The 14,674-nt window shown below is 44.8% G+C and overlaps 1 protein-coding gene and 1 long non-coding RNA gene across 6 annotated transcripts in view; one reads left to right on the top strand and one right to left on the bottom strand.

Annotated features, from left to right (window-relative positions):
• Positions 1-14,674, top strand: part of LOC117364691 — an 85,722-nt gene that overhangs the window by 45,506 nt on the left and 25,542 nt on the right. For 2 of the 5 annotated variants that reach the window (XM_033954213.1, XM_033954184.1), the window contains exon 2: positions 12,115-12,441. In XM_033954213.1, coding sequence (XP_033810104.1) covers positions 12,180-12,441 — 262 coding nt within the window. In that variant the 5' untranslated portion in view covers positions 12,115-12,179. Of the gene's footprint in view, positions 1-62; positions 140-780; positions 928-12,114; positions 12,442-14,674 lie in introns of those variants that run through there. The other 3 variants (XM_033954194.1, XM_033954203.1, XM_033954175.1) reach the window with 3 other exon arrangements.
• LOC117364721 overlaps positions 1,485-14,674 on the bottom strand; it is a 39,398-nt gene continuing 26,208 nt past the window's right edge. Inside the window, exon 5 of the long non-coding RNA XR_004540303.1 lies at positions 1,485-1,736. This is a non-coding gene — a long non-coding RNA (uncharacterized LOC117364721). The remainder of the gene's footprint in view (positions 1,737-14,674) is intronic.

The raw sequence follows: 14,674 nt of genomic DNA, 5'->3' as shown, positions 1-14,674 counted from the left end.
CCCTCGTCACGCCACTGAGAAGGCTATATAGCTCTAGTTTACTTGTTTCGCCAGGGAACCTTTTTGATGCAGTTCCTAAAGCTCAGCTTTTTAAAGGGGCAATAATACCGGTTAGATGAGTATCAGAAAATGATTAAAGGTGAAAACACTGTTCTTTCTCCTGACTCCAAACATCTAGTCGGTTAATATTATTAATTAAAAATGTTTCTACCATTTCTATTAATTATTTATATACCAGACGTACGCAGCTTGTTCTGCTCAAACTACATAGGGTATAGAAAGTTTCTAATAAGCATAAACCTTTGAGTCCCAATACAGCTATTTCATGAACTATTCTATGGGTCTTGCAGACCGGCCACCATAATCAAAGAGGGTTGGACTGCTTGCTGTGACTTTTTTTAAGTTACAAGTCCCAAAAAATCCAAATTGCTCGACTGCAGAGTTGGTAGAACTGCTTTGTGTCCCTCTCTACAAAGAAGGCGGTGTCAAATGCTTGATGCATTTTACAATGATGTTACTGATAGGGAGGGCGACCAGGCCTTTGTTACAAACAGAAGACCAAATCTTTGAACAATCTATTTTTTTTGGGGGGGGAGGGAGGCTTGTACTACTACTGTATATACATTATACTCCTATTTCCGAGTGTACGGATGTTGCAAAGGCCCGCCCCTCTGTCAGTCTCATTCAGTCTACCAGGCAGACTCTGCCTTTAACATCACTGTAAAGTACAGGGAGAATTTGACACCGTCCTCTTAGTAACGGAATCTGCAATGTACGGGGGATCTGTCTACTACCTTTTTCCGAACTTGCAAGTGGGAACAAGGATGAGGAAAGAGTTTTCGTTTAAGAACGCTTTCCTTTTCTTGCTTCTGCTTCATATCGACATTCCTCCAGCTGCGCCGCCAAGACATGTGCAAAATCTTCAGGGTAAGGAATCCAGTTGTCATTCTGGACCCCCCCCCCCCCCCCCCCCCGCCCCCTGTCATTTCTTTTCTTCGCCTGCCTACTGTCTCATTACAATGTTCTTTTCCAAGTCTATATCTTGGATGTCAGTCAGTCCTTTGGGCCATAAGGAGTAGTGTATTGCTAGTGACTTTAGGGGTTCTACCTAAGCTCCTCTGATGCTTCTGTTGGCATTTTGTTGCTGTTTTGATTGTTCTTTGGTTCATTTGTTGTTTTGTTTGAACAAAACGGGTTTATTGATTGGGGAAGTTTCCCCACATCTAATGTGATCATACGTCCCGTTTCTAGATCCCCGGTCCCGTTGTCCCCACGCACAGCTTCGAGACGCTGAAATGTCCCGTTTTCAGAGACAGCATCCCGAAGCTGTCCGTGGGGACAATGGGACAGGCGATAGCTTCCCCTCCCTCCCTGCCGCTCTAAAGCCAGCCTGCCTCCCTCCAGCGCCGAAGCCTGACCTACTGCCAATTCACCCCTCCCCCCACCCCTGCGCAACACACTCCTCACCACCGTGTCTGGGGCCAATCAACAGTCAGCCAGCACATCCGAAGTTCGCAAAGGAAAGCTGCGCCTGATCGGTCACTGCATGGTTTTTGATTGCTCTTCACTGACTGGCCACCAGTTTAGCTCCCCGCCTAGAGTTTTGTGATCTTGAGCCTGGTTGGTTGGTCTGGACTTTCCCTCGCAATAGTCGGTGTGGGGTTTAGATGGTTGTTCTGGACTTTAAAAGGGACCATGTTCCTGACTATGCCATGCCCTTTTCTGAGAACGTTTTGCTGCAAGATATGTAAAAAAAAAAAGTTGGCATAGAATGTTTACGGGTATTTTGTTGTATTTTTCAATTTTTAAACTTTCCAAAATAAGGAAACGAGGTCTTTAAATATTTCACATCGTAGTTAATCAAAAATTATTGTTACTTTTTCTGCTTTATATTTCTGTGGGACACAATCAGTAGTTCTCTTGTACGGATCTTTAGCATAACTATATGGAAGAATTATGATAAACATATCAATCAGATAAAATAAAGGGATGCAGGCATATTTATATGCAAACACCAAAGCCTAATACTTTTGGTGGGGTGGGGAGGGATAATAGAATGTAATTGGGAGATTGGAGACTTGGATTGGGTTGTGTCTGGGTGGGGATTTATTTTTGGATGAAGGGAGCATTGGATAATAGGGTCAGCAGAGGGCATCAGATGGGGGAACATTTGTGTGGGAAATGCTACTCCTGATTGGTCCTTACTTAATAGTGGGCCTGGTGAGCCTGTGGAGGCAGAAAAATGATTTTGCAGTTTTGTATCCTAATGCCTCTTTTCCATCTACAAACAAAACTGCTATATTTAGGTAGGCTTTAGAAGGAAAATATGGGAAAAGGGGGAAAAAGAGGAATAATGTGTGGTGTGAGAAGGGTAAAGTCACAGAGTAGAGAAGCTACAAGCCAATATGAGATCTTGGCCTGGAACTTCCTCTCCAATGTCAGAATTGACGTCGGGAAGAAAGTTTGTGGGCCGGTGCCTGGACCTTCCTTTTCTTCAGTAGCAGTGGGCGGCAGCGGACCGGAGGGGGAGCGGGGTTGAATCGGCGTTAGGCCAGGCTTCGGCATTGGAGGGAGGCAGAAAGCCAGGCTGGCTTTAGGGTGGCAGAGAGGGAGGGAGGTAGGTAGGCTGGCTGGCTGGCTTCGGGGGAGGGGTGGGACAAAGGCTGGAAAGCAGCGAGGGGGACATAGAAAGGAGGGAGAAGGAAGGAGAGAGAGAGGCAGAGAAAGGGGGGGGGGTATTGTAAGCAGAAGAAAGACTAGAGAGAGAAAGTCCTGGACCAAAGGGGAAAGACAGGAGGCAGATGCAGGACTTTGAAAGGTATAGACAGAGGGGGAGAGACCCTGAGGAAGAGCAAAGAGATGCAAGATCATAACAGAGGAGTGAAAGAGAGGGAGACCTGGAACAAAGGTACAAAGAAAAAAACTGACACTGGATCTGAGGAGGGTAATAGAGAGATAAGAGAGAGAGACCTAGACCCAAAGGGGTAGGGCTAAATAAAGAAAGAAAGAAATATTGGATGCACAGTCAGAAGGAAGTGCAACCAGAGACTCGTGAAATTACCAGACAACAAAGGTAGGAAAAATGATTTTATTTTCAATTTAGTGATCAAAATGTGTCAGTTTTGAGAATTTATAGCTGCTGTCTATATTTTGCACTATATTTGTCTATTTTTCTATAGTTACTGAGGTGACATTGCATATTTTAAAGTCATCTGCCTTGACATCTTTGAAAAAAACCCCAAATATGAACAATTAACATTTTCTCTGCATATAGTGTGCGTTGTGGGGTTTTAAAATTTTTATGGTTACCATTATGAATTAATAAGATATTATGCATACATGAAAAATGAATGGAAGAAATTGGGGGTGGGATTGGGGTTAGGGCAGAGCTATGGTGGGATTGGGGGCGGAACTGAAAATTAATAGATGTCCCATTTTGATGAAAAAAATAAATGGTCACGTTACCCATATCCCTACTTCACCTATTTTTGGAAGAGTTTTTACTTGCTTGCGACCTAACTGTAGATGGCAGTAGAGCTCCTAGTGAAGTAATAAATAATAACAGTTTATATACCGTAGGACCGCAAAGTTCTATGCAATTTACAATGATTAAAAATGCTACAAATTAAGTAGAACTAACAAAGTTAGAGATTAGTGGTTAACAGTTTTAGAGATCAGTTGCTGTGGGAGATATTGTGCAGATCAGCTACCTAAGTACTTTAGGAACAGATATGTTTTTAGGTGTTTCCTAAATTCCCCAGCATGCATAAGTAATTTTTCCAGATCTTTATCCCATAATACTGCTTGATAAGAGAAAAGATATTGATAATATCTTTTATGTTTAAATATGTTTATTGATTTTGCAAAGAAGCCAAAAAAAAAAAATATTAGTACAAACACATTTAGCAATGAACTACAACCAGGTCCCATCCCCCCGTCCCCCATCCCAAACCCCCTGATAATGTCTTTTAAATTTACATCCTCTAACTGGTGGAGAGACAAACTTCAGGTGTGAGCTTCTCTTATGTCTATTGGATGAGAAAGAGAAGAGGTCAGTTATATATTTAGGGGCTAAACCAAATAGTGCCTTAAAGGAAAAACGTCCAAACTTAAAAAGTAGGAGGGATACAGAAAAAAATCCAGAGTGGATTCCTTCTGCTAGGCTCGTGACCATGGGGAAATTACTTGTTTGTTCATAATGATACACCTATTGCACTAGAAACGACATTACAATTAGTACTATTATTATGGGGGTGTGGGATTATTATGGGTAGAGTTACCAGATATCCAGGAAAACCTGACATGTCCTCTTTTTAGAGACTGTCCAGGTGCCTGGAAGGCATTTCTAAAACCTGGCAGTTTGTCCAGGTTTTGGAAGGTTCGGCGCTCCAGCTGTGTCTGGAGGGCCTCTGAGCATGTGCTAATGACATCACACTCGTCCGTGCATGCTCATCCGTGCATGCTCGGAGGCCCTCTGGACACGGCCCAGAGGTCAGGAATGAAGAGCTGAGGCTGTAGTGGGGAGGGGGCTGGAGATGGAATAGAGTGGGGCTGGAACTGGGCAGGGTCATGTATCCGGGATTTCTCTTTACAAAATATGGTAACCCTAATTATGGGGGCACGGGATTTCTCTTCAGGTCCTTCCACATGATTAAAGTCAGTTGGACTGGGGCCTGTGGAGCATCGGGGAGGGGGGGTGGGGGGCAAAAGCCTAAGAGAATATCTTGCATCAGAGAGTGGGGCTTGAGAGCATGGGGTGGCTGTAGAGAAGATCATTGGGGAGGGGGCTGGAGAGCCCTCAGCCTGTTTGTCTCTTATTTGTCTCACTTCTCATCTGTCCTCGGCCCATCTGCCCCTCTCTCCCGCTTGTCCATGTTGTTCAAATTCCTGATTCTTTGACGAATGCAGGAGAGAGGCAGAAGCCAGGGGCAGGAGGCTTGGGTGAAAGAAGTGGCAGCTCGTAATACCAGCCTTACCAGTCTGGAGCTGAATCGTAAAGACTGGAAAAAGGTGAAGGAGTTGGACATTAGTGTCAGTCATTTTTTACACTGAACATTTATGTCCTTAGTGAAGGGACAATAGAGACACTTTTGAACACAGCAGAAAATTCTATATTGAGTGGATCTGTGCAGCTGCACCAGCTACTTTCCCCATGTAACTTCTATTATTGATGATGATGATATAAGCACCCCCTATATACACTCCAGGGAATTATGCACCAAAATAATACATTATAGTAGATAAAGCAGTATTCACTTACTTGCATGCAAGTTTTATGCATGTAAGTTTTATGCATGCAAGTAAGTGAAATATATTCACTTACTTGCATGCATAAAACAATGACTAGATATCTAGTATTTTTTGTTGTGATAACATAATTTTTACATACTGTAATTTATCCATAATTGCTGCTTATGTGCAAATATTTTTTTATTAAAGTCAAGACAACAAAAGCAATACAAATGTTTAGAAATTTCAAAATAGAAAACAATTCAACCTCCACCCAAGAGAACCACCCCCCACCCTCCCATCCCGAAGTCGTTCTCTACACAACAAAACCAAAAGCCACCAATGTGGATATAGACAAGCACATATAATTGCTGCTTATAATAGTCTTTATCTCTCAGTAATAAACCTTCCCTATTCATTGCCCACAGTCTCTGTTATGACTCACTTCTCTCTATCTAAAGCAGTGGTTCCCAACCCTGTCCTGGAGGACCACCAGGCCAGTCGGGTTTTCAGGCTAGCTCTAATGAATATTCATGGAGCAGATGTGCATGCCTGTCACTTCCATTATATGCAAATATCTCTCATGCATATTCATTAGGGCTAGCCTGAAAACCCGAATGGCATGGTGGTCCTCCAGGACAGGGTTGGGAACCACTGATCTAAAGAACTTTATAGTTTCTGCTGTTTAGGCCAGGGGTAGGCAATTCCGGTCCTCGAGAGCTGGAGCCAGGTCAGGTTTTCAGGATATCCACAATAAATATGTATGAGATAGATTTGCATTTCAAGGAGGCAGTGCATGCAAATCCATCTCATACATATTCATTGTGGAGATCCTGAAAACCTGACCTGGTTCTGGCTCTCGAGGACTGGAATTGCCTAACCCTGGTTTAGGCAGTGCCATTGGTGGCTCTGCTGCTTAGAAACAGGAAGTCTGTGTAAGAAGGCGATTGACTAGGAGAGCCATTAGCAGCATAGCCTAGAAAACGGCTCCACACCCTTGTGCTGTTTTTTCATTTTTTTTGCTGGAAACAGCTGGGTCAGAAGGGGAACAAGGAAGCTGCTGGACTAGAGATGCCAAGGTTGAGATTACCACGCCATGTGGATGGAGTTTGAGGTGAAAAATACTATTCAAAGGAGATTCAGAGCTGTCAGTCTAGTGAAGGTATTTGATTCTATTTGCAACTACTGCACCATGTTTTTGTGGTAGGCAAAACAAAAAAACGTGCTGATGGTGTGTTTAGCAGGAATTCACATTTATCCAATAAAGCAACAAATCAAAAATAGAGAAAAACAGACCTCGCACACGGACAGCTGGGAGAATAGAATCAGTTCAAGGGTTGACCACCAGGATGGTATCAGGACAAGGATATCCCATATGAAGATCGTCTAGGTAAGTTGCAGCTATACTCTCTCGAGGGACGCAGAGAGAAGGGTGGCATGATAGAGACGTTCAAATTCGTTACTGGCCATATTGAGGTGGAAGAAGACATCTTTTCCTTACAGGACCTACTGCGACAAGAGGGCATCTGCTAAAAATTAGGGGCGGGAGATTTCATGGTGACACTAGGAAGTACTTCTTCACTGAAAGGGTGGTTGACCGTTGGAATGATCTTCCACTTCAGGTAGTTGAGGCCAATAACATGACTGACTTTAAGAACAAATGGGATCAACATGTGGGTTCACTTCAAAGAAGAACTTAGGGGGGAGGGTTATTTGAGTGGGCAGACTTGTTGGGCCGAAGGCCCTTTTCTGCCGTCATATTCTATGTTTCTATGTACAGTGTAGTCCCAGCTGTCCTTGTGTGAGGACTGTTTTTCTCCATTTTTCTATTTATGATTTTTTGTCTACTTCTGTTGCTTTATGTGAATTCCTGCTAAACAGCGTGTTTTTTTGTTTTGCTTGTACGATTATATATGGCTGTATTCCCTTATTGATTGGTTTACCATGTTTTTGTGGACCATTAGTCTTCAGTTTTCATAATCCTTCTTTTGTACTGTATATGCTAGAGGTCTGCACGGGAACGGGGATTGCTGGAATCCCCCCCCCCTAACCCACGGGACTCCCATGGGGACCCCCCTCTGGCCCACGGGACTCCCAAGGGGATGGAAGGCTTTGGAAGCAGGGTTCGTCCATATAATATAATGGACACGTCAGCCTTAGTAAAAGAGGTGGTTTATAAGTTAATTACCAGAACAGAAAACAAAAAAGGGTTCCACCAAAGAGATTCCACAAGGAAAACAGCAGCCGAAACACAAAAGAAACTGTGGAATTGATGATCCTGTCAGAAGTAATTTCTGCTTTTTATGGGGATGGAGGAAATTCTTTGCGGGGACGGAGAGGATCCTGACGGGGACAGGTGGGGACGGAGATGATCCTGGCGGGGATGGGTGGGATTTCTGTCCCCGCGCAACTCTCTAGTATATACTTCTACATTACTAGAGAGTCAATTAAAACAAATATATTTCTTTAAAGCTAGAATAATTTAATTCCTTTTTTGTCTTTTTTAGTTTACTGTGCTTAATTACTATTTCTGCCTAATATCTTAAACTCATTATCAGGAGAACCTTTACTCTTAATTGAGAAAGTTGGGGGCGCTAGGTTTTACTAAAACTATTATGCATCTGCCTTTGGGGTATTCCTCAGCACCAATATACGAGAGACCCACTACATGCTTACACTTTTGATGTGAAAGAAAACTTATAGAAATATTCAGAAAGAATTACCTTCCCCCCCATTTTTTTACAAAATTGCGCAAGAGGTTTTTAGCGCCAGCTGGCACACTGAATGCTTAGCACTGCTCTGATGCTCATAGGAACTCTATGACTGTCAGAGCAGCGCAGAGCAATCAGTGTACCGGCTGGCGCTAAAAACCTCTTGCGTGGTTATGTAAAAGAAGGGGGCGGGGGGATAAGACATAGAGTTGCAAAATGTAGACATAGAGTATAATAAAAACAACTCTTAACTGAGTACTTGGTGGAAGCCTCTTTTGCAGTACTAACAGCCATAAACTGTTTAAGAGAAGGGAATAACAATTTAGCACAAGGAGATTGCACTTTCTTGACAGAATAGCTCAACATTGTTCAAGTTAGAAACATGATGGTAGATCCAGTCTGCCCATCCACAGCATCCACTATCTTCTCCTCTTTCTGAGAGATCCCACATGCCCGTCCCACGCTTTCTTGAATTCAGATACAGTATTCATCTCTACCATCTCTACTGGGAAACTATTCCAAACATCTGCCACCCTTTCTGGAGAAGTGGTTAGGGAAGGATGTGGGCCGACCAAACCTAGTTGTCCTGCAGTGATAATTGAAAGTTTGAGGAGGTTGCCTGGACGGAATATATATGTTTTGACTTAGACAAAGTCAAAACAGGAATAAGTTCTGATCGGGTTGCCGCTGAGCCGATCATGGCTGCCGCGATCAATTTAGCGGCCCAGGCAACCTATGCTCTCCCTGCCGCGAAGACTACCGGCATGAGGGATGCCCAGTACCTCCTGCCTGCACCCGCCATGACCCCTCCCACCCTGCAACGATTATGGCAGGAGGAATGCCCAGTTCCTCCTACCGGAACCTGCTGTGACTCCCCTCCTGCAATGATTGCTGGCAGGAGAGATGCCCAATCTCTCCTACTGGACATCCCCCACCTCCCCGAAAGTTCACTGGTAGGAGAAATGCCCAGTCTCTCCTGCTGGATACACCACCCCCACTGGGGCCAGTATGTGTGGGGGTGGGCTTGGGAGGTCCGCGTGGGCTACTTTTGGTGGGTGGGGGTGTCCAGCAGGAGAGACTGGGCATCCCTCCTGCCAGTGAACTTTCAGGGGATGGTGTCTGGCAGGAGAGATTGGGCATCTCTCCTGTCAGCAATTGTTGCGGGGGAAGGGGGGTCATGGTGGATGTGGGCAGGAGGGATTGGGCATCTCTCCTGCCATGATTATTGCTGGGGTGGGGGGTAGGGTTCCACAATTCTCTAACCGGCTTATGACAGATGCAGGTTAGAGAATCATAGTTTTAGGCGAAGGACTGGTCCCTCCCACGCCTTAAAGGTCTTGTTTTGGGCATTTGGGACTTGGGCAAATTTTTTTTCATGAATAGGCTTAAAGCTAGACATTGTGGCTGTCTGGGCGATTAAACGTCTGAATGTACAGGTAGGCCATTCTAAAAAACACCCCACATTTGGACGTTTTATTCGACAATGGACATTTCCATGCTGCCTACTTTGGGTGCCTAGCGCCTTAGGCCAAAAGAGGACGTAGACCTTTTTTTTAGATTATGCCCCTCTAAGTGTTTTCTTTCCAGGTACTAGGGGAGAACATTATGTGATTTTTCTTCAGCAGGCTTCCCATCCAGGCCATATTTGTGGAGTAATCTTGAGATTATTGAACAGTCAACATTTCCTCCAGTTCTAGCCAGAAACTTGTGCAGTTCTTTTAAAGGAATAATAAGTCTTGCAATGATCTTTCTCAGTATTCCTTAACCCATAGCCAGTGGCATATCTGGTTTGCTGGCTACCTGGGGTGAAGCATCCCTCCTCTAGGCAGTAGGGAGTGCGTAGAGCTGTCACAGTCCCACAGTCTGCACGTGCTCGGCCTCTGACACTTCTGATTCCCCTCCCCAGTCCCCAGAACAAGAAATTGATGTTAAAGGGGGCAGGGCTGGTAGACCTGATGACAGTAGGCATGCAGAACACAACTGCTCCATGCACCCCTCCAAATCCCTGCACCTAGTGCGTACTGCCCAACCTTTGGTACGCCTCTGCCCATGACTACTGAATAGGAGGGATGACCTGTTTGAGGCACAATCTTGGCAATTCCAAACTGTTTCCATTTTACAGTAATAAATGTGAAAGTTCTTTAAAGGATATTCAAACACACTGAAACATTCTTATGGCCTTCTTCTGGTCTGCATCTTTTAAGAATGCTTTTCCCTGAGTTCTTTCAGCAGCTTTGTGTTCAGCGTGTCTAGATCTTTGCTTCAGATACACTTCAGACATAGAAACAATTTTTGGTTCTTTATTCAGAATCTGGAATCAACGAAACTATTTTTTAAAATTTATCATGTGCATAAGCATCACCATACTGGGACAGACCAATATCTGGTTTCCAACAGTAGCCAATCCAGTTCATAAATACCTGGCAAGATCCCAAAAGAATAAAATAAATTTTATGCTTACCCCAGGAATAAGCAATGGATTTTTCCCAAGTTCATCTTAATAATAGCTTATGGAGTTTCCTTTTAGGAGCGTGTCCAAATCTTTTTTTAAACTCTGCTAAGCTAACTGCTTTCACCACATTCTCTTGCAATGAATTCCAGAGTTTAATTATATTTTCTTCAATTTGTTTTAAATTTACCACTGAGAATCTTTATTGCATGCTCCCTAGTCTTTGTATTTTTCTAAAGAGTAAACAAGCGCTTCACTGCTACTCATTCCACTCCACTCTTGTATTTTATAGACTTCTATAATATCTCCCCTATGCTGTCTCTTTTCCAAGCTGAAGAGTTCTAGCCTCTTTAACCTTTCCTCATAGGGAAGTCATCCCACCTCCTTTATCATTTTGTTTGCCCTTCTCTGCACCTTTTCTAACTCTGCTATATCTTTTTTGAGATGTGGTGACCAAAAGTTTGTATAATGTTTAAGGTGCAGCCGCACCCTGGGGTGATACAAAGACATTATAATATTCTTAAGTTTTGTTTTCTGTTATATTCTATTTGCTTTCCTATCTGCTGGTAAGTGCTGTCATGTTTAAGTGTGTTTGTTTTTGGAAAAATTAGTGCAATTCTTGCAAACAAAAAAAAATAAATATATACAGTGGTACCTTGGTTTACGAGCATAATTCGTTCCAGAAGCATGCTCGTAAACCAAAATACTCGTATATCAAAGCGAGTTTCCCCATAGGAATTAAAGGAAACTCTCCCATCCACCCCCACTCCCCGAGGCCAGCGGCGCTGCCTTACCCCCCCCCCCGAGAACCGGATTGCTCCTCCCGAAGGTCCCTCCCCCCGCGTGATCTGGCACCCTCCCCCTCCGCAATCCGGCACCCCCTGCCACAATCTGAAATCCCCCAGACCCACCCGAACAGGCTTCTTACTTCCATCTGGCCACCGGCACCGGCATTTCCTATGTATTGGTGCCGGTGCCCGAAGATCTGCCTCCTCTTCTTTGCTGGGCCTTGAGCATCTGCGCATGCTCAAGGCCTGTGAGTTCATGCTCAGCTTGAACTCGGAGGCTTTGAGCATGCGCAGATGCTCAAGGCCCAGAAAAGAAGAGGAGGCAGATCTTCGGGCACCGGCACCAACGCACAGGACATGTCTAAGCCGGTGCTGGTGGCCAGATGGAAGTAAGAAGCCTGTTCGGGTGGGTCTGGGGGATTTCAGATGGGGGGGGAGGGTGCCGGATCGCGGGGGGCGCTGCTCGCAAATCGAGGCAAGCTCAGTTTCCGAGGTGCCGATTTTGCAAATGTTTTGCTCGTATTGCAAAACACTTGCAAACCGGTGCACTCGTAAACCGAGGTACTACTGTATCTATTTTTATAAGCCCTAAACACTGACACAAAAAATCTGGGCTTAGGATGCGTTATACCCCAATTTTTTCTGTCCTGTTATATAAGGGCACCATATTAAGGTGGACTTTTACAAAGGTGTGCTGCCGCGCAGTGTACAATAAGGCCCCTCTTTTACTAAGCTGTAGTAGAAATTTCTACTGCGGCCAAGAGGGCTAAATGTTCCGGGCCACGGGAGAAACCTCTAGTAAAAGGCGGGTAAATGCTGAGTCACCCATAGGAATAGAATGGGCATCTCGGCATGTAGCGTGCACTGCTTGGCTTGCATTTTTGTAAAGGAACCCATAAGTAACTTATATAAACTCCTCTTATTTTTTTGTTTACAGGATCTTCAGGCATCAGACCTGTGCCAAATGAAATATTGTATGGGAAAGTAGGCAGCAATTTCACAATGCCTGGCCTGGAGCAAGATCAACACGATGGAGTGATAGAATGGGAGTTTAGCTCAGTGGAGAAGCCTCTAGCGTACATTGCCACATATTATTTTGACAGTCACATTGGTCCTGACGTTTTTTCTGCATATAATAAACGTATTTCATTTTTTGAATCCAATGGTTCCTTCGTACTGCACCAGTTACAGAAGTCAGATGAAGGAATTTATTACAGAAAGATTAATCTCACTAAAAAATGGATCATTGACCTCAAAGTGTATGGTAAGAAAAATTTTTTAGCTTGTAACATTTTGGTAATAGTTTAAGATGAGCTAATCAGGTACTTCTCTATTCTTTGAGAACTTAGAAGTCATAGAAACATAGAAATAGACGGCAGATAAGGGCCACGGCCCATCCAGTCTGCCCACCGCAATGACCCTTCCCCACTTAACTCAGTGAATAGATCCCACGTATCTATCCCATTTGGCCTTAAAATCAGGCACGCTGCTGGCCTCAGTGACCTGAAGTGGAAGATTATTCCAGCGGTCAACCATTCTCTCAGTGAAAAAGAATTTCCTGGTGTCACTGTGCAGTTTCCCTCCCCTGATTTTCCACGGGTGCCCCCTGGTTGCCGTGGGACCCTTAAGAAGGAAGATATCTTCTTCCACTTCGATGCGACCCCTGAGATACTTGAACGTCTCGATCATGTCTCCCCTCTCTCTGCGTTCCTCGAGTGAGTAGAGCTGTAACTTATCCAGCCTTTCCTCGTAAGGGAGATCCTTGAGACCCGCGATCATCCGGGTTGCCATTCTCTGCACCGACTCTAGTCTCAGCACATTTTTTCGGTAATGCGGCCTCCAAAATTGCACACAGTACTCCAGGTGTGGTCTCACCATGGATCTATACAATGGCATAATGACTTCAGGCTTACGGCTGACGAAACTCCTGCGTATGCAACCTATGATTTGCCTTGCTTTGGAGGAAGCTTGCTCCACTTGATTGGCAGCCTTCATGTCCTCACTGATGATCACCCCTAGGTCACGCTCTGCTTCAGTTCTTGTTAGGATCTCGCCATTTAGGGTGTAAGTCTTGCATGGATTATGGCTGCCCAGGTGCATGACTTTGCATTTTTTGGCATTGAAGCTGAGTTGCCAGGACCTAGACCAGCGCTCCAGTAGTAGTAGGTCGTGCATCATGTTGTCGGGCATTGAGTTTTTGTCTGTTGTACTCTTGGCCACTACATTGCTTAGTTTGGCGTCATCAGCGAATAATGTTATTTTACCTCGGAGACCTTCTGCCAAGTCTCTTATGTAGATGTTGAACAGGATCGGGCCCAGGACGGAGCCCTGTGGCACTCCACTGATCACCTCCGTCGTTTCGGAGGGGGTGCCATTCACCATTACCCTCTGAAGCCTACCCTCAAGCCAGTTCCCAATCCATTTCGTCAGCGTGTCGGCCAATCCTATAGAACTCCTATAGAAGTCAAGCTTGTAGCTAAGGCAGAGGAAGGTAAAGCGACTTACAAAAGGTCACGAGAAGCAGCCGTGCTGTTTTAATCACTAGGGCCCCCTTTTACAAAGCTGTGTAGCTGAGTGTCACATAGCAAATGCTTCCAACCCCCTTTCAAATTCTGTGGGCGTCGGAGCAGGTGTGGGACCCGGAAGTGACATCACAGGGAGAACCGATGCTGGCGCAAGCAGCAGGTTGGTTTTGCTGCTCACTCCAGCGAAGAGCTAGAGGTGCGGTGGTGGGAAGTGAGTGCATGGCGGGGGGATGAGTGGGAAAGGGCGGAGGGGTGCCAGTGCCCTCACCAAGTCGGTGCCCGGGGCAGATGGGCCCCTCCCCCTTTACTACGCCACTGTTTACAACTACATCTTCAGCCCAACCCTGCCCAAACCTCACCATGACAGATCTCCACCAGTTTCGAGGTTCTCTCCTTCATCATCACCCCAAAAAGGGAGTTACCACCTTCACAACTTTAGTAGCCCTGGCCCAGCTACCGAACTTGGGTTTCCTGCAAGGCAGTGTTTAACATCAACTAAATAAGGAAAGTTAGAGAAATGTCCAATAGATATAAATACCAGATGATGAGGACAAAACTATAATAAGTGGATTTCTTGCTAGACCTCAAACACCCAAGGCACTAGTTATAATTCTATTCGTGCCCTTGCTGGGGTGGTGTTTTCATCATTGGTCTTAGCAAATAGCATGTGCAGTAAATCTTTTTGTTAATTTTCAACAGGCTCTGCATAAATTATAAAGTGCACAGAGTGCTGTAAAAGTGCTCTATAGTGCTGTAAAGGAAAGGCACTTATCTTTGCGCCCGACGGCTGCCCAACCGTTTCACTTCTAGTTTCATCAGGGGCTATGCCTCCTTAGTTACAAGCACCAACATTTTTGGTAAAAAAAAAAAACACCAGAAACCCACCCTTTCTTTGAGCTAAAACAACCGCTGTTCATAGCACCGCACTCAGCCATTAGCCTGAACTCTGTTGTAGGTGTTCTTAATTACTTT

This window comes from Geotrypetes seraphini, chromosome 1, assembly GCF_902459505.1.
Source record: "Geotrypetes seraphini chromosome 1, aGeoSer1.1, whole genome shotgun sequence".
Classification (NCBI taxonomy): domain Eukaryota; kingdom Metazoa; phylum Chordata; class Amphibia; order Gymnophiona; family Dermophiidae; genus Geotrypetes; species Geotrypetes seraphini.
This window is presented reverse-complemented; position numbering and strand designations above follow the sequence as displayed.